The sequence below is a fragment of the Penicillium antarcticum genome, assembly GCF_028974205.1.
Source record: "Penicillium antarcticum strain IBT 31339 chromosome Unknown utg000009l_segment0_segment0, whole genome shotgun sequence".
Classification (NCBI taxonomy): domain Eukaryota; kingdom Fungi; phylum Ascomycota; class Eurotiomycetes; order Eurotiales; family Aspergillaceae; genus Penicillium; species Penicillium antarcticum.
Genome location: NW_026695307.1, coordinates 6,137,826 through 6,156,050, shown reverse-complemented (window position 1 = coordinate 6,156,050; position 18,225 = coordinate 6,137,826). Strand labels below are relative to the sequence as shown.

The following is an 18,225-nucleotide window of genomic DNA, read 5'->3' as shown; positions in this document are numbered from 1 at the left end:
AGGGTTGTCGGGGTGTTCGGGGAAGGATTATAAGTCGGAAATGTTCGAGGCGCGTCGCGTTGCCGCGTTAAGTGGAAATTCAACTCGGAAGTACAATGAGGACAACTACTGTATTCTGTACATATCTAGAATGAATAGTTCTACGAAAATGATTACTTCTGTAACATATTGATCAAACTTCAAGAATAAATCCAATTGATGCAATTCGGGGTATACATATACAAAGTATCTATGTCTCAAACCATCTCACCATCACCGCTTGCGAGTAGTCTTCTTCTTCTTCTTTTTCTTCTTCTCGCCATCTCCCTTCTCCCGATTATCTGCAATCATACGAGCAGGCCATTTCTTCAAATGCTCCCGCTCAAAGGCATCCTTCTCGCGTCGATAAAGAGCCATCGTAGCCCGAGCATCCTCCACACTAGAATGCGCTCCATCCTGAATCTTCAATCCCAAGAACTCCTCCGCCAACATCTTCAGACGCGGTGATCCACCGCCGGCAATTTTCCGATACGGTGCATGCTTGCTCGTATCTCGAATGTCGCGCTTAGAGTGACTGAGCAGAAGAGCGTCGAGATCATTGCTGACAGCGTGACCAACGAGGATGCGGTCTTTCATGATCTCTGCCACTTCTTTCTGCACGTGTTCAAAAGTCCGGGCTTCGATCATGTGTTTTGGTGCGATTCCGCTGACATGTGTACGCCAGTCTGTGACCATCTCCTTGGGCCGCACGTATGAATCGTATACTTGGTCGCCGTTGAAGTTGACCACACTGACGCGGGCCAGTACGGAGTCGTTGTCTGGGTTTGGTCCGACGCCTACCATTTCGCAATCCATGGCGACGTATTTTCCTAGTTCGGCGCTGCTCAAGTTAGTATACAATCACAAGATAGGCATGTGTACCATGGAGAGACGACACTTACTTCGGCGAACGACCTTCATTCTCTTTTCCGGCACGGGAACTGATCTTGGGCTCAACGGGCGCTGCTGCGCTGGACTTTCTCCGGGTAGGTGAGGCCGGAGTGTGGGAGTCTGTGGCCAACTCTGTTCTCTCGGACATTCTCTTGCGCTTGAGTGGTAGCTTCTCTCGTGTCGTGGTCTTGGTCTTGGGCTTTTCTGTCTTGCGTTTCTTCACGGTAGCATCTCCGTCGCGATCGGAAGACTTGCGCTTGGTAGTAGGTGGGTCCTTCTTCAACGTCGCCTGCAGCTTCTTCCAATTACTGGAGAGACTGGTCTTGTCCATGGTGACAATGCTGCATGGAGGAAGTTGGAAAGATAAAAAGGCGATAAGCAAGTAAATTTTCGGGACCCACTTTTATCTCTCGATAGAGTCCAGAGTCGACCATAACACTACTTTTTTTTACTACATGATTTGAGGTGAATGATAATAAACAGTATGGATCTATGTAGGACGCAATATATGTCCAAATGCACGCGCTTTTAGAGGGAATATGCAGCAGAATTATTCGTACCCAGTCTTGAAGTCCTTCGCAGTCCACTTCTCGGTCACCTGTCTCCTGGCCTTGCGGGCCTGCGTGATCGGTGTGCGAGACTCGAGCTTACCCTGAACAATTAATGTTCGGAATCGGTCATCCAAAAGGTTGCCCTCGGGCTTCAGAAGTCGTAGCGAATCCTGGAGTTCGTCGGGAAGCACCAGCTCCAATCGCTTCTCAGGCACCCTAAAAAGTTGTAAGTCGAGAACAAAAGTAGATCTGGAAGTATGACATACGCCTTCTTGCCACCGAAAGTTTTTCTGCGGAGAGTAGTGTCATCACCCTCCTCAGAATCATCCGCATCGGACTCGTTCTCGCGCTCAAGTTCCCGTTGCTTGACCTGCTCAATGATCTTGGCGATGTGCTCGGCCTGTGCATCTCTCTTGTTCATCTGAGACTCCCACTTGGCCTTCCGCTCTGCTTCCTTGCGACGGTTGATCTTGTTGCGTTGCGTCTTGGATTTCCGCTCGGGGCGCTTCTTGTTCAGCCACTCTGGCTTCTCATACTCGCTTTCAAAGCCCTCCCAGGCACTCTCATCGTCCGACTTGACTTCGCCATCATCGTTCTGAGCCGCCTCAATCATACGCTGCTTCTCAGCCTCCTTGGCCTCTTCCTCGAGTCTCTTCTTCTCAGCCTCAACTGCCTTGGCACCATGCGTCTCCAAGAGCTGGTCCCACTCCTCAAACACAGGGTTGTAACTTGTTCCGGCGTGCGGTGTCTTAACAGCGGGAATGCGCTTTCCGTTGGCAGCGAGCGAGATAGGAGCGTGCTTTAGTGTGACTGGCTCAACCTTGGCCTTGGGCTTGGACAGGAAATCAAAGCGAGGATCATCGTAGGTGGTGGTGGGCTCGGTGTCGTCCGCCCAAGGATCGTAGATCTCAGTCTCAGTCTTCTTGCCTGGGTTGTTGTCCTTTGCCACCTGCTTCAAGCGCAGGTACTCCTTGCGGCTGACCCAGTCGTTCTTGACCTTCTTCGTCTTAGGCTCGATGACTCCATCGGTAACGTTGGGGTTTCCACGCTTGCGACCATCCAATGCGGGGATCATAGACCGCTGCGCGAGGATCTCATCGGCCTTGAGAGGCTTGTGTTTCTTAGCGTAGGACTTGCGCACTTCCTCGGATCCGGTAGTATCGAGAGTGAAAAGTTCATCGGAAGGCTTCTCGGACACAAGGCCACTAGGAGGGATGTTAATAGTTTGAATCAGCCAAGAAATGAGAATAATCAGCCTACCCTTTGATCTCTGCATCCTTCAGGTTGCGCAAACCCTCCTGAACCTCGGTGACATCGACATTCTTACGCCACGCCTTCTTGCCCTTACGAGAAGGCTGCTTAAATTGCTGGGGAGCATCCACGGAGGTCGACATTGTGGAAACAAATAGTTGACGGTGAAGTATGAAAATTGGCTTATCTTTTTTTCTTCCCAAAAAAAATCTGGGTCTGCTTATCTCAGCACGCGCGGGGGCGGCTATCACGTTAAGCGCGCTAAACTGCAAACTCGCATTTCTTCCGCTTCGAGCTTGTCATCACTTGAACTTACCCATCGCCAGAGGGTTGTCAATCCTTTATCTTTTGGTGGGACCCTTGATATTTCGCTTTTAATTATCGGACGACCCTGCGCAGAGCGCGATCGCACGCCATGCCTGTCGTCAAAGGAGGTGTCTGGTAAGAACCCGTTGCAACCGTCCGCGAACTTCTCTTCTAACGCGTTTCCAGGACCAATATCGAAGATGAGGTGCTTCGTGCAGCTGTATGTATTTCTCTTACAATCCCCAATCCTTATTGGCCAACGGTATATGGGGCGAATACTGACACGATCGCAGGTATCGAAATATGGTCTGAACCAGTGGGCTCGAGTATCCTCACTGCTCGCGCGGAAAACCCCTAAGCAATGCAAAGCGCGTTGGATCGAATGGCTGGACCCCGGTATTCGCAAGGTCGAGTGGTCGCGGGAGGAGGATGAGAAGCTCTTGCACCTCGCGAAGCTGATGCCCACGCAATGGCGCACGATCGCACCCATCGTCGGGCGCACCGCGACACAATGTCTTGAACGTTACCAAAAGCTTCTCGATGAGGCCGAGTCTCGTGAGAACGATGAGCTTGGACTAGGAGGACCCGGCGAGGAGAGCGCTGCCCCCAGCGCGGATGACGTTCGACGGCTACGGTATGTCCATTTCACCTGTCTTCCCAACATTTTGCTGATCTTTTTAGTCCCGGTGAACTTGACCCCGATCCAGAATCCAAGCCCGCTCGCCCCGATACGATCGATCTGGATGAAGATGAGAAGGAAATGCTGAGCGAAGCCCGTGCTCGTCTCGCCAACACACAGGGTAAAAAGGCCAAGCGAAAGGCCAGAGAGCGCCAATTGGAGGAGTCCCGTCGACTTGCGGTCCTTCAGAAGCGCCGTGAACTGAAGCATGCCGGTATCAACGTCAAGGTCGTCACGCGGAAGCCCGGCCAGATGGACTACAACGCAGACATTCCATTCGAAAAACCGGCCGCCCCTGGATTCTACGACACAATTAATGAACAGACCCAGAATGAGCGTGAGCGGGAAGCATTTGATCCTCGGAAACAGCAGCTCGCAAACAAGCGAAAGGGTGACCAAGACGATGATGCCGAGCGCAAGAAGCGCAAGAACGATAAAAACAGTGCCACGGCCGCTTCAGCTGCTGCCGCGCGAGCAGGTCAAATGCAAAAGATCCGCGAGGCAGAGCAGAGCAGCAAGCGACGAGGCTTGAACCTACCAGCGCCTCAGGTCAGCGAGAGCGAGATGGAAGATATTATCAAGATGGGTATGGCTGGTGACAAGGCCAGCAGAATGAGCGCCGACGAAGAAACTACCCGTGGTCTCATTGGTAACTACACGGGAATTGTTGGAGGAACCCCCATAAGAACCCCGCGCGCTGCTCCAGAGGAGGATCACATTGCGAACGAGATCAAAAACATTCGTGCTCTGACCGAGACACAGTCTTCCCTTCTGGGTGGAGACAACACACCTCTTCACGAGGGCGGCTCATCAACTGGTTTTGATGGAATTGCGCCCCGGCGACAGGATATTGTTACCCCCAACCCCATGGCCACACCATTCCGGCAAGCAAACGGCATGGGTGCCACACCTATGCCTGTTGGTGTTGGTGCTACGCCATTGCGCACACCACGAGACCACTTTGCTCTTAACAAGGAGGGAGAGGGCATGCAGCTTGTTGGAAGCACCCCTCGCGACATCAGAAACCATGAGAACCTCACACGCCAACAGATGCGGAGCAAACTTGCCTCGCTTCCCAAGCCCAAGGAGACCGAGTGGGACCTGGAAGAGCTTCCCTCTGAGGCCGCCGAGCCCGGCGCGGCTATGGAACTCAGTGAAGAGGATGCTGCTGAGCGTGACCGCAGAGACCAGGAGGCAAAGGACCTGGCTGCGAAGGCTGAATTCAAGCGTCAATCACAAGTTTATCAGCGCGGCTTGCCTCGGCCGGCAGTGTTGGACCTGAACGCTCTGATGAAACGTGCTTCTAATGCCGGTGATGGCATTGAAGGACTTATCGCCAACGAAGCCGCCATCTTGATTGCACACGACTCCCGCAAATTCCCTCTTCCCAATGCCAAGGTCGAAGGCAAGGCACCAAAACTCAGCCAACTAGACGACCGCTTCCTGGCCGCAGCACGGGCTTCCATTGCCGCCGAGATTGCCTCTGCCCAAGCACAGCAGTCCGAATGGCAAGAGAAGTTCGACGATGGCTGGTCAACAGTCCGCGCCAACTCTCTTCCTGGCCTTGAAAACTACGAAGATGAGGAAGATGACGACTTCAAGGAAGAGCAAAAGATGATCGGGCTATTCGACAACGTCGAAAACACCCTCATCGACACCGCTGATCGTGGAAACAAGCTCGAAAAGAAACTATCTCTGCACTACGGTGGATACCAGAACCGTGCTAAGACATTACGCTCGAAAATCCTAGAGGTCAGCGTTGCTTTGCCCAAGGCCACTGATGACCTGGACTCTTTCCGCACACTCCAGATCTCCGAAGAGTCAGCAATATCTCGACGACTTGAAAAACTCCGCTCAGATGTCTCGTTTGTTATGCGACGTGAGCGTGAAGCCCAGGATCTTTACAAGGCCCGTAAAGATGAGCTGGATGAGCTTGTTGCTGGGACGGCTGCTGTAAATGGCTGGCACTAGGGCTGTCATCATATCTTTATTTTTCCGCTTCATGACCTCCTATCATATCCTGCTGTACAATTACCATTGCTGTCTAATTTGACGAACTGCAGTCATTTGCCGAAACGTTATCAACATGCTCGTAGCTTGGTATGTGGGAACATATTCTCACTATACTCCCGATAATATTAGATCCGTGCAACCGTTGTTCCAACCATTTGTGTATTTGAACTAGGTTAGTAGGATTGTGACAATGTGCTCTATGCTACACCATCCTCCACATGTCCAGGACACGCTTTATCTAAAATCCACCACCAAATTCACCGCTCTCAAGCCTTGATACCATTAGCATCAAGAGACATAACCCCAACAGAATCCTCCTCCGTCTCCTCCGCTTCATGGGCCTCATTCGTACTACCAAAACAAGTCAGCCTGGAAGTCCCACAAGAAACAACGTACAGTATCCAGCAAACCACTAACCTCTTCTGGACCCTCTCCCTCCGATGCAAATTCCGAATCAAAAGCGTAGTCCCAATCAACAAAACAGACAAAACAGTAATAGCAATGAAACCCTTCCGATACTGCGGCGCATCAACCTGCTGCCAAACAACAAGCGGCAACCAAGCCTGGAAGACGTAGGCCATTTCATTCATACTTCCGATAACGAGGGATCGCTCTTCGTTGTCTTCGGAGCAGATTTCGTGCGCCCAGCTTTTTTTTATTGATCATGTTAGCATTGCATGGGGAGTTTGGGAGACTGAGAACTCCGAAAAGGTGTGCATGCTGATGCTGACACCTTGGTGTAGGTGTATGTACTTACGCCATTAGTAGACCACTCAGACCATACCCTGCTCCGCTGATTATGTAGCAGGTCCATTTCCATCCTGTTGGTATATCCCAGACTGCGAGGGAAATGTAGCTTATGATGTTTATGCACTGGGATTGTGTTAGATCTGCCACGGGTGGATTGGTGGTTCCTTACAGCTCCGAAGATGATGGGTGGCCAGCGACTGCCGTTTAGTATACTGTCTGATATCCCTATTATATGGTTAGTATTACCTGGATGATAGTGAGGATATGGTTCGCTTACAAGCATAAGCGAGAGTCGTCACAACTTGTACCGCAGGGGTCGTTGTTGGGATGGAGTTGATTTGGCTAATTGTGTATACTGGGTCTGTGGAGCTCTTGAGATATCTTTTGAATGATAAGAATAAGGCTTTGGGTGTGAACTGGTGTTGACTTACTGTTGGAAAATAGGCTGGCTTCCGGTGGCCCCGTTGTTGAAACATCTGGAATATGTGAGTTAAGATAGTCCTTATACTCCTTGGGTGGGTGTTCGAGGCTCACATGTAGAGGATATCAGAAGGTAGATGTGCCATGAAGTGAATATCTTCTTCAGCTTTGATTTCATGAATGGTTCTCTGTCTTTTCTTCCCTCTAGTTTCATTCGTTTTTGGGCCAGTTTGACTTCCTATTCGGTATTGATATTAGTATCCAACAGAAACCGGCATGGCGGGATATAGTTACTTCTTGGCTGAGATACCAGGGGCTAGATATCTCGGGTACATCAGGAAGGATAAAGAAACCACTGATGGCAACTGGCAAGGAGATAATTCCGTCGACGATGAAAAGCCTGGTTGCTGGATTAGTGTCTGAGCAGAGCCCCAAGACCTAGCTTGTTGCTTACCATTGCCAGCCCTTGAACCCTCCTCGTCCTCCAAGATTGTAGACTGCATCCATGAGATATCCAGAAAACATACTGGCAATTCCACTGCTTGTGTGGAATATACAAGACCGCTTTGCCAGTTCATCTTTTCTATACCATGAGCCAATGATATATTGCATACCAGGATAGAATGTACTTTCAGCGAGACCTATCACAAATTATTATAAAAAGCCCCATGAAATCTGATCCGAGTCAACAAACCGACAAAGAATCGTAGAACATAGAACTGCGTTGGCTTGCTACACCGAGGAAGTGACATCGTGAGGACGGTCCATAGAAGCTGTGAAGGTCTAAGCAGCGCACATTTGTGATATCAAAGTGACCATACCTCCATAGCCGGAATCCAATATCGCGGCTTGATACGAGTTAACAATAGATTGCTTGGGATTTCACCAATAACATAACCTATCGTCCAACATGTCTGCATATAGTTGAGTTGATTCCCATACATGCCCAGATCTTCCTTCCTGCCAATGGTTAATATAAACAGCAAATGAAAACGGGAAAGAAGCGGTATTTCCCTACATCCCAGAAACAAACGCACTGTTAATTTGATCTGGTCAAGATACTTGATAAAATACCCTAAAGGAAAAGTCAGAACCATCCAGACGAAGAAAACCGATAAAACAAACCCAACGAAGCAAATGTCAAAATAGCTGAATCCAACTTAGACATCAACCGACGCTCCTCGGGCGACTTATCAAACGTATCCCAAATATAGCTAACCCATTTGCGCTTAGATTCCTTCTGAGCCAGCGTCGAGGGATGAATATCTGCCTCAACGGCATGAGATTTCGACGACATGATAGTGTCTGTATGTATGGCACTGACGTCGAAAACTAAAGATTCAGATCCCTTGGGACATTCTTATAGCCCGGAACATCGATTAGGATTATGTCTCGGAGATTGAGTGGCATGTTACAAACTTCGAGCTATGCTGTCTGATTTGGAGCTGATAGACTAGCTCTGACGTATCAGCGATCCTGTTTCAAGACTTAGATAGGCTTGCCGCGTTATTTTTTGATTACGGGTTGGTTTATAAGCATTAGAATAGAGCTATGAGTTGTACGGGGGGGGTGAGAGAGGGGACTGACTTTTCGTGTAGTCAAATGATGATTGAGCTTGTTCGCGCAATTCCTGCGAGATTGTTCAACATGAATGGGTCTCATCTAAACAGTACTGTGCTGTTAGCCCTAAAGTATGAGAATGCGGGGATAAATGGCTGCTGTTGCCATACCACGCCAGAAAATCACCATCGCTCGTCATATATCTCGGTGACAGTGTGCCCACATTAACATATTTAGCTGATAGTTTTAGATACTAGGGTATTTGACTTGCTTGTCAGTTTACTATGTAACATCCTTCTAGATCATCAACATGACTACCTGTAGATTTCATCCAATTAGAAACCTATCTAGAAAAACATCAAGCAGCAACTTCCACTAAAGGCCCCTTGGGAACGTCGTCTCTCGGAAGCCGCCCAGCATGTAATAACCTTAATCTCTCTCTCATAGCAGCCTTCTCCTCAATCCAACTCTCAGTATGCCCCTCAATAGCAGACAACCCCCGTTCAACCCTGCCAGCATTCACCCACCCCATAAGTTTAACAACATAAGGCTCCTCAAGATCCTTAAGCGAATGAAAACTCCGTCCATACCCCTTAGCTCTGACACGAGCTTCATATTCGGCACGCAATACCGCAGTAGAAGGAAGCTCAGCCGTTCCAGATAGGAACGCCGTCACAGCAATAGCCTGGAACTCGAATAGAGAGAATGTCGCCGTGTAGAAGGGTATACCCACAAATGCGAGTGTCGGGTCTGGGATGTAGAAGATGTCTTCGTGTAGGTTGTGGATTTGGGCGCCGTCTGTTACCAGGACAGTTTCGTTTGCTTCTAGCGCGGATATGGCGTGGTTGTTGTATTGGGACAGGAAGGGGAGGGACATTTGGTACCCTGTGCAGAGGATTACTGTGTCGATCTCTGAGAGGACTTCTCCTGATTTAAGGGATACCGTTATGGGGAGGTGAGTGGTTGGAGAGGGTGAAGTAGCAATTGATGGGGAGGTTTCGAATGAGGCTACTTCGCCGATTCTTTGGGTCTTCTCTGGGAGGGCGGTTTCTGGGAGATCGAAGGCGCCGTTGCGGGTGCTTTGGTAGGCTTTGTTTGCTGTTTTGCTTATTTCTTTGGCGAGATCTAGGGAGGAAACTCCTCCACCTAGTAGGAGTACGTTCTATTACCGATTAGTTGAGTTGAAATGGCATAAATAACTCGTAGTTACCTTTTCTTCGAATCCTTCTGACCTTCGGAAAGACTTGGAATGGTAGATCTTTGTAGGCCATCGGGCTTTCGCCTCGGGGAGTCCCTTGATATCAGGAATCAAAGGCGTGTGGTAATGCCCAGAAGCAACAATGACAGAGTCAAATGTCTGCAGTTGGATAAGTATATTGGATCAACGGAAAGAACATTTCAGATCGATCACTTACCGCAGCCTCCTCATTCTCGAGAAGATCTTTATCATTTTCTCTCAAAGTACTCCATTTAACCGTCCACGTTGATCCTTCTTTATAGACCTTGGTGACTTGAGCACCATACTTAGTCACGCCATCAACACCAGCCTTTTTAGCTGTATCTTGGATATAATCTTTCAGGACAAAGTGTCGCACAAAGGGTGCCGTTCCTGCTGGCCAGGTATTAAGCTTAGTCTCTAGCAGCGGGGTGGAGACATTATTGGTGAGACTTTCGTAGCAAGGCCTGTGAGAGATGAGTATATAGTTTATATGAAAGGAGAGTTCTCCACTTACCCTGGAGGTGCATGAAGCAATATTTTCCTCTCCTTTCCTTCTCGCTCATCCGTTCCATACTCCTGCGAAATTGTCGGTGTGGGGGATGGGTATTGAGCTTCAATTGGAGTGCGCTTGTCATATAGCCTGCAACAATTTAGCTTATTGTTCCCAATACGCAGCTAAACATATGATGGTTACCAGACACCACCGGCCGCATGACTTCTCTCAAAAACAGTCACATCAATCCCAAGAGCCAAAAGGTGACCAGCCGTAACAACCCCACTAATCCCAGCACCAATAACGGCAACACGTTTAGACGTTCCATTCATGATTGATAAATTTCGGCTCTCACAAGAAAAGAGAGAAAAGGGGCGAAATGTCAGACTTATTTCTCTTGGTATGTTTATGTAGGGAAGGGATCATCTTCTGCAAAAGTATCTAAACGAGTGATCTACTCACGACGCCTCAATATTTCGCCATCGCAGATCTCCACTCGACCTCTCAGCTTTGACCGCGAGATCGGAGCGAACGGCAATCACACAGAATATAGCGTATCATGCAATACTTAGAAATCCGACAGGGACCATAAATCGTTTCACACCCACCATTAAATGATCTAGATGATCAACCTACGGCGCTCGAATATGGGCGAAGAAGAGGCGTAAGAAGAGCGACCATGTTAAGGTACAAATAGATGGTACAGTTGATTAGAGGCTATTGAGTAGAGATTGCCTACTACTTCATGGCATGGAAGGATTTCGGCCTCTGGACCATATGATCGCGATTTATATCGTGGATTGTGAATCCCAAGGTACCCCGCAGTGCAACGGCTGTAGACAAGCAAAAGAACGAATGAGAATATATTTTTAAAAAAAATGAAGCAATAAATCAGAGTGTCGATAAAAGCCAGAGATATGCAAGGTGTTATGGGTCAGATTGATGATGTGCTCACCCGGTTTCTGTGCGGAGTATACCAGCTCAGTCATCTAAAAGTTATATATCAGGAGACTTCTCTGGGTAGTCATTCACAGTCACAAAATTATATCCAAACAATAGTAAATTAAACAAAGTATCACCATGGCACCAGCCCCAATTGACCCGCGCATCGTCGACGTCGCACCGCCCAAGAAGGATACCATAGAACTTCCCACGCCTGCACGCGAACGGTTCGAGAAAGCCGGTATTGATCTCAGCAATGGATATCCGTACCGACCATCTCGTCCTCTTTACCTGAACGATGTTTACAATGTGCGGAATGAAGACCGACTCCACGTAGACCCAGGCAGTCGAGCCGATCCCGAGAAGAAGGCTCTTCTTTCTGCGGCGAAAGAGGTCATTCCATTGACCGCACATATTGGAACTGAGATCGTTGGATTGCAGCTGAAAGATTTGACAGATCAACAGAAGGATGAGCTGGGATTGTTGATTGCTGAGCGCAGCGTCGTCTTCTTCCGGGACCAAGATCTATCCCCTCAACAACAGAAGGAGTTAGGCAAGTATTTCGGAGAGGTTGAGGTCCATGTAAAGTCACATCCAATCTAGCCCACCACTCCATAATCATAAGTTGACTGTTGCAGCCCCAGGGCCCCCAAGTCCCTGGCATCCCAGGCGTAACAGTCCTCTGGCCAGCCCTCTTCGCCGAAGAACAAAAAGCAAGCTTCCGCCGCCCAGGCGGCGCATCTCGCTGGCACAGCGATCTCGTACACGAGAAACAACCAGCTGGAGTAACACACCTACACAACGACACGGTGCCAACAGTAGGAGGTGACACGCTCTGGGCAAGTGGCTACGCAGCCTACGAGAAGCTGTCACCATTATTCCGGAGACTGATCGATGGCCGAACGGCCATTTACCGCTCTGCGCATCCATACCTCGACCGTACCAAGCCAGAGGAAGGACCGAAGTATGTTGAACGCGAACATCCTCTTGTTCGTGTTCATCCTGTGACGGGGTGGAAGGTGTTGTGGGTTAATAGGGCTATGACGGATCGGATTGTGGGCCTAGACAAGGCTGAGAGTGATGTTATTTTGGGGTATCTTCATGAAGTTTATGAGAAGAACCCTGATATTCAAGTGCGGTTTCGGTGGACGGCTGGGACCAGTGCTTTGTGGGATAATCGGTTGGTTTTGTTTCCTGGTTGGATGGGTGATGATGAGTGCATGCTGACTATTGATAGGATTAGTATACATAATGCTAGTTGGGATTATGAGGGCTCTCAGCCTAGACATGGGACTAGGGTTACTTCATTGGCGGAGAAGCCTTTCTTTGATGCTGGTGCTCCTACGAGACGGGAAGCTTTGGGATTGTTGGGACCGCAGGAGATTGAGGAGTTGGAGAAGTTGACGGCTCTTCTTCGGGTAAAGTGATTGTAGGGGATGTCAGCCTGTCTGATGGGAGACAATTCCACGCTGGACCAATGATGCGGGTGCAATAGCCATCAAGCATGGTGTTCTTGAATGCCAGTGTTATCTATCTATAGAGCCAGACTATCTGCTGTCAAGTTGTGAGGAGAATTCTAGTTCAGGATTTCATTCCATCAGCCTCGAAAAGGGTATGCTTATGTGAGTGTCATGCCGAGCACTTGTGGCTTTGTATAGATCGTGTTGCGATTGGGCCTTACAACCCCGGACAGGGTACCCCATTTCACGGACCCCGGAGGCCGAGGTGGAGGTCAACAGCACAGTCAAACCCAGCAGCCACGACGGGTACAAAGGATGAACATATACCACCGCCAACGTAGAAAGCTAGGAAGCCCCTAACCCTGTAGACATCGACGTGCGATTGCGAGCACTTGTGTTGTCTATAGAGCAAGAGTAGCTTCCAACGTTTGGAATGTGTTCGTATCCTCGTACCTTTCACGCCAAGGGGCTGTGGTAGCTACTGTAGAAGTGAAGGTGTTTACTGGTCCTGCACTCCTATGATTTTATCTCCACTCGGCTTCCGGAGCCCGGAGCAAAACCATACAGCATGACAAGTGTATGCACAGCAATTGGCAAAGAAATAGAGATATGTGCAGGTATAAGATGCAAGAAAAAAAATAATCGGTGAGGCGATCAATCAATTCCCTGGGGCAAATTTGCCGATCCTTGCCGCCTTCCCCAACACCCTTAACTTTTCGTTGCTCCTGACCTACTTTTCTTTGCTAAACATCAATATCGCCAAAATGAGCACAACAACTACAAGCACAACAATGACACTGAACAGTGCCCCCGAAATCACAGCTGACAACGTCGCCACCCTCTTCCCCGAGGTCGACACATCGCTCGCCCGCGAAATCCTCCCCACCGCCCAAACACAGAGCTCGCGCGATGCCGGCGAACTCGCCGGTTACGACGAGGAGCAAGTGCGCCTTATGGACGAGGTCTGCATTGTACTGGATAACAATGACCGACCCATTGGCAGCGCCAGCAAGAAATTGTGTATGTGAACCCCAGATTTTGAATGGCGGGGTAGTGGGCATGGCATGGCATAAGCCCTTGCAAATGACTACATTTGCTGACAGACATTTACTTGACAGGCCACTTGATGACCAACATTGACAAGGGTCTCCTTCACCGTGCTTTCTCCGTCTTCTTGTTCGACTCCAACAAGCGCCTGCTGCTTCAGCAGCGCGCCTCGGAGAAGATTACCTTCCCCGACATGTGGACCAACACCTGCTGCTCACACCCTCTTGGAATCCCCGGTGAGACGGGTGCTGAGTTGGATGCGGCTGTTATGGGTGTCAAGCGTGCTGCGCAGCGTAAGCTGAACCACGAGCTTGGTATTATGGCGGAGCAGGTCCCGCTTGATAAGTTTGAGTTCTTTACTAGAATTCACTACAAGGCTCCCAGTGATGGAAAATGGGGTGAGCATGAAGGTATGTTATTATACAGTATAAAGTCTGGTTGATTGGGTCTGACCTTGTTTTAGTGGACTACATTCTCTTCATCCAGGCCAATGTCGACCTGGCTCCCAGCCCTAACGAGGTCCGTGATACTACCTATGTCTCGGCTGATGAGTTGAAGGCCATGTTCGAGCAACCCGGCTTGAAGTTCACCCCATGGTTCAAGCTGATCTGCAACTCGATGCTATTCGAATGGTGGAGCCACCTGGGCACCCCTGCTCTGGAGGCGTACAAGAACGAACAAGAGATTCGTCGCATGTAAACGACCTGGAGCATATATTGCGTTTTCGGTCCTGTTTATTTATGGTCATATGCATTTCGGCCTCTTCTTTACGTAACTCATGGAATTGATACCTCAGTCTGTTTTGTCAACTTCTAATTAGGAATTATCCCAGTATATTCACAATAATACTGCAGCATTTCGAGTTAACCTAAATTCCCTTAAAACAGAATGGATAATATTATGCAATGGATATTAACAAAATGCCCTAAACCCAACGCCATCGCTAAGTTAAAAAAAAAAAAAAAAAAAAAACAAAAACAAAAAAAACAACCCCAACCCAATCCAATCAAGTCCTCATTGCTGCGGATCAGTCGACAAAAACAAAATACAACTTCCGAGAATGACAGTGCCAACAACGGTAAAGACAACCTGCGTCTTCCACCCACTCTGCACCAACGCCGCCTTGCGCGCATATTTCATCACCGTCCGCGAGTAATTAGCAAACCCATTAGCAAGACAGGTAAGACTAAGAACCCAAAAAATGATACCCAGCGGCAAGGACATGCGCTTCTCAAGATTGGTAGGCTGATCGCGGAAATGGAACGAGATTATTATCGCCAGTGAGACCACGGCTAGATACATTGATAGACGAAGCCATGAGAGGAATGTGCGCTCGTTTGCGCAGTGGTCGCGCGCGTCTGAGGTGCTGTTTTCGACGAGGAGGGCGCCTGTGTAGGGGCGTGAGAAGAAGATGTGGCGTTGGGATTCGATGTGGCTGGTGGGTTGGGTCTTAGTAAACATACGTGGACGTGGAGGTGGATGTGGACATGAGATTAACAATGGAAACGAAGCACGTGTGGGGTTGGTATGGAGCAGGGAAGGCGCATCTATCCGACTGGAATTCTGGCTCTGGGCCACCCACGGGGGATGTGGTATGGAAGAGTTTCGAAAGTGACTGGATGCAAGGGACCGCCACCATCTCTTCCATTCCCCTTCCTACTGTATGTCCGCTTGAGAGATTGTGGAGGGTGTGTTACTTACTCTTCGACTAGGACTGGGTTTGAATGGACTGGGTTGATCAGTGGATTGAAGGGCGGCCGAGTGCACCCTCTCACTTGAGCCATGATTGTTTAATGAAGCTGAAATTGTATCTTTCATTTAGTATTGAGATGGCGGAGGTCTGAGGGCTGTCATGTGATGTGGTATACCGTTTTCGGCATGATGTCACGAACTCATGCGGTGTGACTTGGTTAGTTAGAAGTAGATGCAGGGTATCAATATGGATGTGCAGTGCATATCGTATTGTATTGTTTTGGATGATCAGGGTTCAAGGTCTGTGTCTGTTTGTCGATCAGGCGTAATTTTGGTGGGTCTTTGGCTGTGGGGGCTTGCACTTGGAGTTTGCAGTGACAGTTGGAGATCTCGGAATGGGCAAGAGATAGAGAAGAGGAGGTGTGATCGTATATTGACTTAGTGCAATCTCTTACCAGATACGAGTTGACTCATCCTTTACTATCAGTTGATAAATGCGTTGATGGTTATACCTGCCTATTTGGTCCACTACATATACCCGCTTCGACCGTCTCCGCTTTCATATTTTGCTTTGACACCGTTCCAGCTTCACATAGAGCTTCAAGTCAAAACTTCAAAGAATGTGGCCATAGACAGTATCATAGACAGTACTGCGCTCTCTTATCATGGCCCGCAACATCCGCTCGGTGGACGCCGCCGAGCACCAAAGCCCATTCAGCCGGTCGTTCACCGCCAGCTCGCCCATTGCCGCCTCAGCAATTGCTCGAGATCTAGCGGAATACAGTGACGAGGATCACTCGACTGATGAAGTATCCGATTGCTCAACAGCGCGCCCGCCTGGCAGCTGGACCGGCACCAACCCCCACTCACTAGCAGGGTCATATCGGCGGCCGGGACACTTCACATCCGTCAACCACGCGACCGTAATCCCCAATAACGGGGAACAGCAGCCCCTCTCCCAGAGCGAGCGCGAACAAGCAATCGAAGAAGAGCGAGACCTCCTAAGCGACAACCATGTAATCCCGCCTGAACACGCACATGGCAAGGCCCAAGGCCTCCAGCACAAGGTCAGCGGTCTGCTCTCCGCAGCAATTGGCCAAGGCCGACGACCGAGTGCCGCGTCGCGACACTCCCAAGGCAGGGATGCTGAAACAGGCCCGGTAGCAAACGAGACCACAGCTCTCCTGCAGGGATCGACAGACATGGAGGACGCCGAAATGAACTTGGACGAGATCGATCGCAAATGGGAGGAAGCGGTTGCTGCAGGCCTGATCCAAACCACGTGGCAGCGCGAAGCAAAGGTCATTGGCAAATACTCGTTACCGCTGATGGTCACATTCTTGCTGCAGTATTCCTTGACTGTAGCCAGTATCTTTACCATTGGTCATTTGGGGAAAGAAGAGCTTGGTGCGGTCAGTTTGGCGAGTATGACTGTCAGCATTACGGGTAATGCGGTTTACTCGGGCCTCGCGACGAGTTTGGATACCCTGTGCGCTCAGGCGTATGGCTCTGGCAAGAGGAAACTGGTAGGCTTGCAGATGCTGCGCATGGTGTTCTTCCTTTGGATTATTACCATCCCCATTGCGATTCTTTGGTATTTCTCAGAGCATATCCTTGCGAAGATTGTTCCTGAGAAGGAGGTTGCTGCCATGGCTGGTCTTTATTTGAAGGTGGCTCTCTTGGGAACTCCTGGGTATGCTTGCTTCGAGAGTGGTAAGCGATACCTCCAGGCGCAGGGTGTGTTCTCTGCCTCGCTATATGTTCTGATTGTGTGTGCGCCGCTAAATGCTTTCATGAACTGGTTCTTTGTCTGGGTATGTGCTTTCCTTGACTGCCAACGAGGACGATACTGATTTCTTATAGAAACTTCAATGGGGCTTCATTGGCGCTCCAATTGCCGTTGTTATCACAGAGACCCTCCTTCCCATCTGCTTGTTCACCTATGTTTATTTCAATGTAGGATCAGAGTGCTGGTGCGGCTTTACCACGCGCGCATTCCAAAATTGGGGCCCAATGATCCGACTCGCACTCCCGGGTCTGATTATGGTGGAGGCAGAGTGCCTCGCATTTGAAATTCTGACTCTAGCATCCAGCTATCTCGGAACATCTGAACTGGCAGCCCAATCCATTCTTGCAACAATCTCCAGTATCACATGGCAGATTCCATTCCCACTGTCTATCGCGGGTAGCACGCGAGTAGCAAACCTGATTGGAGCGACTCTGGTCGACGCAGCGAAAACCTCTGCAAAGGTCAGCTTCTATGGAGCAGCCATCGTTGGTATTTTCAACATGATTCTCCTATCAACCTTGCGATCTTACATCCCCAGGCTATTTAGTTCAGATCCCGAGGTAGTTGATATCGTCGCACAGGTCCTTCCCCTTTGCGCGGCGTTTCAGCTCTTCGATGCCCTTGCAGCGAATTGTAATGGTATCCTTCGTGGGTTGGGCCGTCAAGAAGTTGGCGGTTACGTTCAGCTCTTCCTTTACTATGTGGTTGCCATGCCGATCAGTATGGGAACGACTTTTGCTTTAGATTGGGGCGTCATGGGATTATGGACTGGCGTTGCCCTTGCTCTTGGGCTTGTCTCCATTGTCGAGGGAATCTTTATCAGCCGCGCTAATTGGAATCGTTCTGTTGAGGAGGCTATTCTGAGGAATGAGCTGACTTGATTTACTCTCTAGAAGATACGATACGAGATGGTCAATGACTTATGTTCGCAGCGATCTGTTTTTACACATTTTCAGCACATATCGCATGGATGCATTGCTGGCTAGGTTGATTCTACCTGGATTTTTCGTTCAAAACATGTATTTACCAGAACCAGAAGAGAAGAGATACAATGGAAATAGAATAATCCACGCCTATGAAGTGGTGTTAAAAGACAGATCATGATATCATTGGAGTCTGAATGTGACTTTTGGAGAATAGCAGA

At 49.3% G+C, this 18,225-nt stretch overlaps 9 protein-coding genes across 9 annotated transcripts; 4 read left to right on the top strand and 5 right to left on the bottom strand.

Annotated features, from left to right (window-relative positions):
• Positions 1–252: 252 nt before the first annotated feature.
• On the bottom strand, positions 253–1,240 carry rex4 (putative 3'-5' exonuclease; the record flags this gene model as incomplete). Its single annotated transcript, XM_058468737.1, has 2 exons — positions 253–859; positions 921–1,240. 2 exons carry the CDS (start codon positions 1,238–1,240, stop codon positions 253–255), a joined length of 927 nt encoding a protein of 308 aa, XP_058316583.1.
• A 219-nt stretch (positions 1,241–1,459) lies between these two features.
• Positions 1,460–2,854, bottom strand: N7508_010676 (ribosome biogenesis protein NOP53; the record flags this gene model as incomplete). Its single annotated transcript, XM_058468736.1, has 3 exons — positions 1,460–1,676; positions 1,727–2,665; positions 2,721–2,854. The coding sequence occupies 3 exons, from the start codon at positions 2,852–2,854 to the stop codon at positions 1,460–1,462; spliced, it is 1,290 nt and encodes a 429-aa protein (XP_058316582.1).
• A 272-nt stretch (positions 2,855–3,126) lies between these two features.
• On the top strand, positions 3,127–5,667 carry cef1 (putative cell division control protein (Cdc5); the record flags this gene model as incomplete). Its single annotated transcript, XM_058468735.1, has 4 exons — positions 3,127–3,152; positions 3,204–3,237; positions 3,311–3,651; positions 3,699–5,667. 4 exons carry the CDS (start codon positions 3,127–3,129, stop codon positions 5,665–5,667), a joined length of 2,370 nt encoding a protein of 789 aa, XP_058316581.1.
• A 308-nt stretch (positions 5,668–5,975) lies between these two features.
• N7508_010674 (uncharacterized protein) lies at positions 5,976–8,176 on the bottom strand (the record flags this gene model as incomplete). Its single annotated transcript, XM_058468734.1, has 11 exons — positions 5,976–6,357; positions 6,467–6,582; positions 6,629–6,684; positions 6,737–6,840; positions 6,891–6,935; positions 6,994–7,117; positions 7,152–7,279; positions 7,334–7,520; positions 7,574–7,652; positions 7,701–7,954; positions 8,005–8,176. 11 exons carry the CDS (start codon positions 8,174–8,176, stop codon positions 5,976–5,978), a joined length of 1,647 nt encoding a protein of 548 aa, XP_058316580.1.
• Positions 8,177–8,797: 621 nt separating this feature from the next.
• On the bottom strand, positions 8,798–10,483 carry N7508_010673 (putative FAD dependent oxidoreductase; the record flags this gene model as incomplete). The annotated part of the gene is made up of 5 exons (XM_058468733.1): positions 8,798–9,601; positions 9,650–9,796; positions 9,855–10,122; positions 10,173–10,298; positions 10,353–10,483. 5 exons carry the CDS (start codon positions 10,481–10,483, stop codon positions 8,798–8,800), a joined length of 1,476 nt encoding a protein of 491 aa, XP_058316579.1.
• A 748-nt stretch (positions 10,484–11,231) lies between these two features.
• Positions 11,232–12,520, top strand: N7508_010672 (TauD/TfdA dioxygenase family protein; the record flags this gene model as incomplete). The annotated part of the gene is made up of 3 exons (XM_058468732.1): positions 11,232–11,675; positions 11,732–12,273; positions 12,331–12,520. The coding sequence occupies 3 exons, from the start codon at positions 11,232–11,234 to the stop codon at positions 12,518–12,520; spliced, it is 1,176 nt and encodes a 391-aa protein (XP_058316578.1).
• A 797-nt stretch (positions 12,521–13,317) lies between these two features.
• On the top strand, positions 13,318–14,299 carry idi1 (isopentenyl-diphosphate delta-isomerase IDI1; the record flags this gene model as incomplete). The annotated part of the gene is made up of 3 exons (XM_058468731.1): positions 13,318–13,573; positions 13,672–14,010; positions 14,064–14,299. 3 exons carry the CDS (start codon positions 13,318–13,320, stop codon positions 14,297–14,299), a joined length of 831 nt encoding a protein of 276 aa, XP_058316577.1.
• A 315-nt stretch (positions 14,300–14,614) lies between these two features.
• Positions 14,615–15,384, bottom strand: N7508_010670 (DUF202 domain-containing protein; the record flags this gene model as incomplete). Its single annotated transcript, XM_058468730.1, has 2 exons — positions 14,615–15,035; positions 15,302–15,384. The coding sequence occupies 2 exons, from the start codon at positions 15,382–15,384 to the stop codon at positions 14,615–14,617; spliced, it is 504 nt and encodes a 167-aa protein (XP_058316576.1).
• Positions 15,385–15,957: 573 nt separating this feature from the next.
• N7508_010669 (MATE family efflux transporter) lies at positions 15,958–17,962 on the top strand (the record flags this gene model as incomplete). The annotated part of the gene is made up of 2 exons (XM_058468729.1): positions 15,958–17,106; positions 17,156–17,962. 2 exons carry the CDS (start codon positions 15,958–15,960, stop codon positions 17,960–17,962), a joined length of 1,956 nt encoding a protein of 651 aa, XP_058316575.1.
• Between the last annotated feature and the right edge of the window lie 263 nt (positions 17,963–18,225).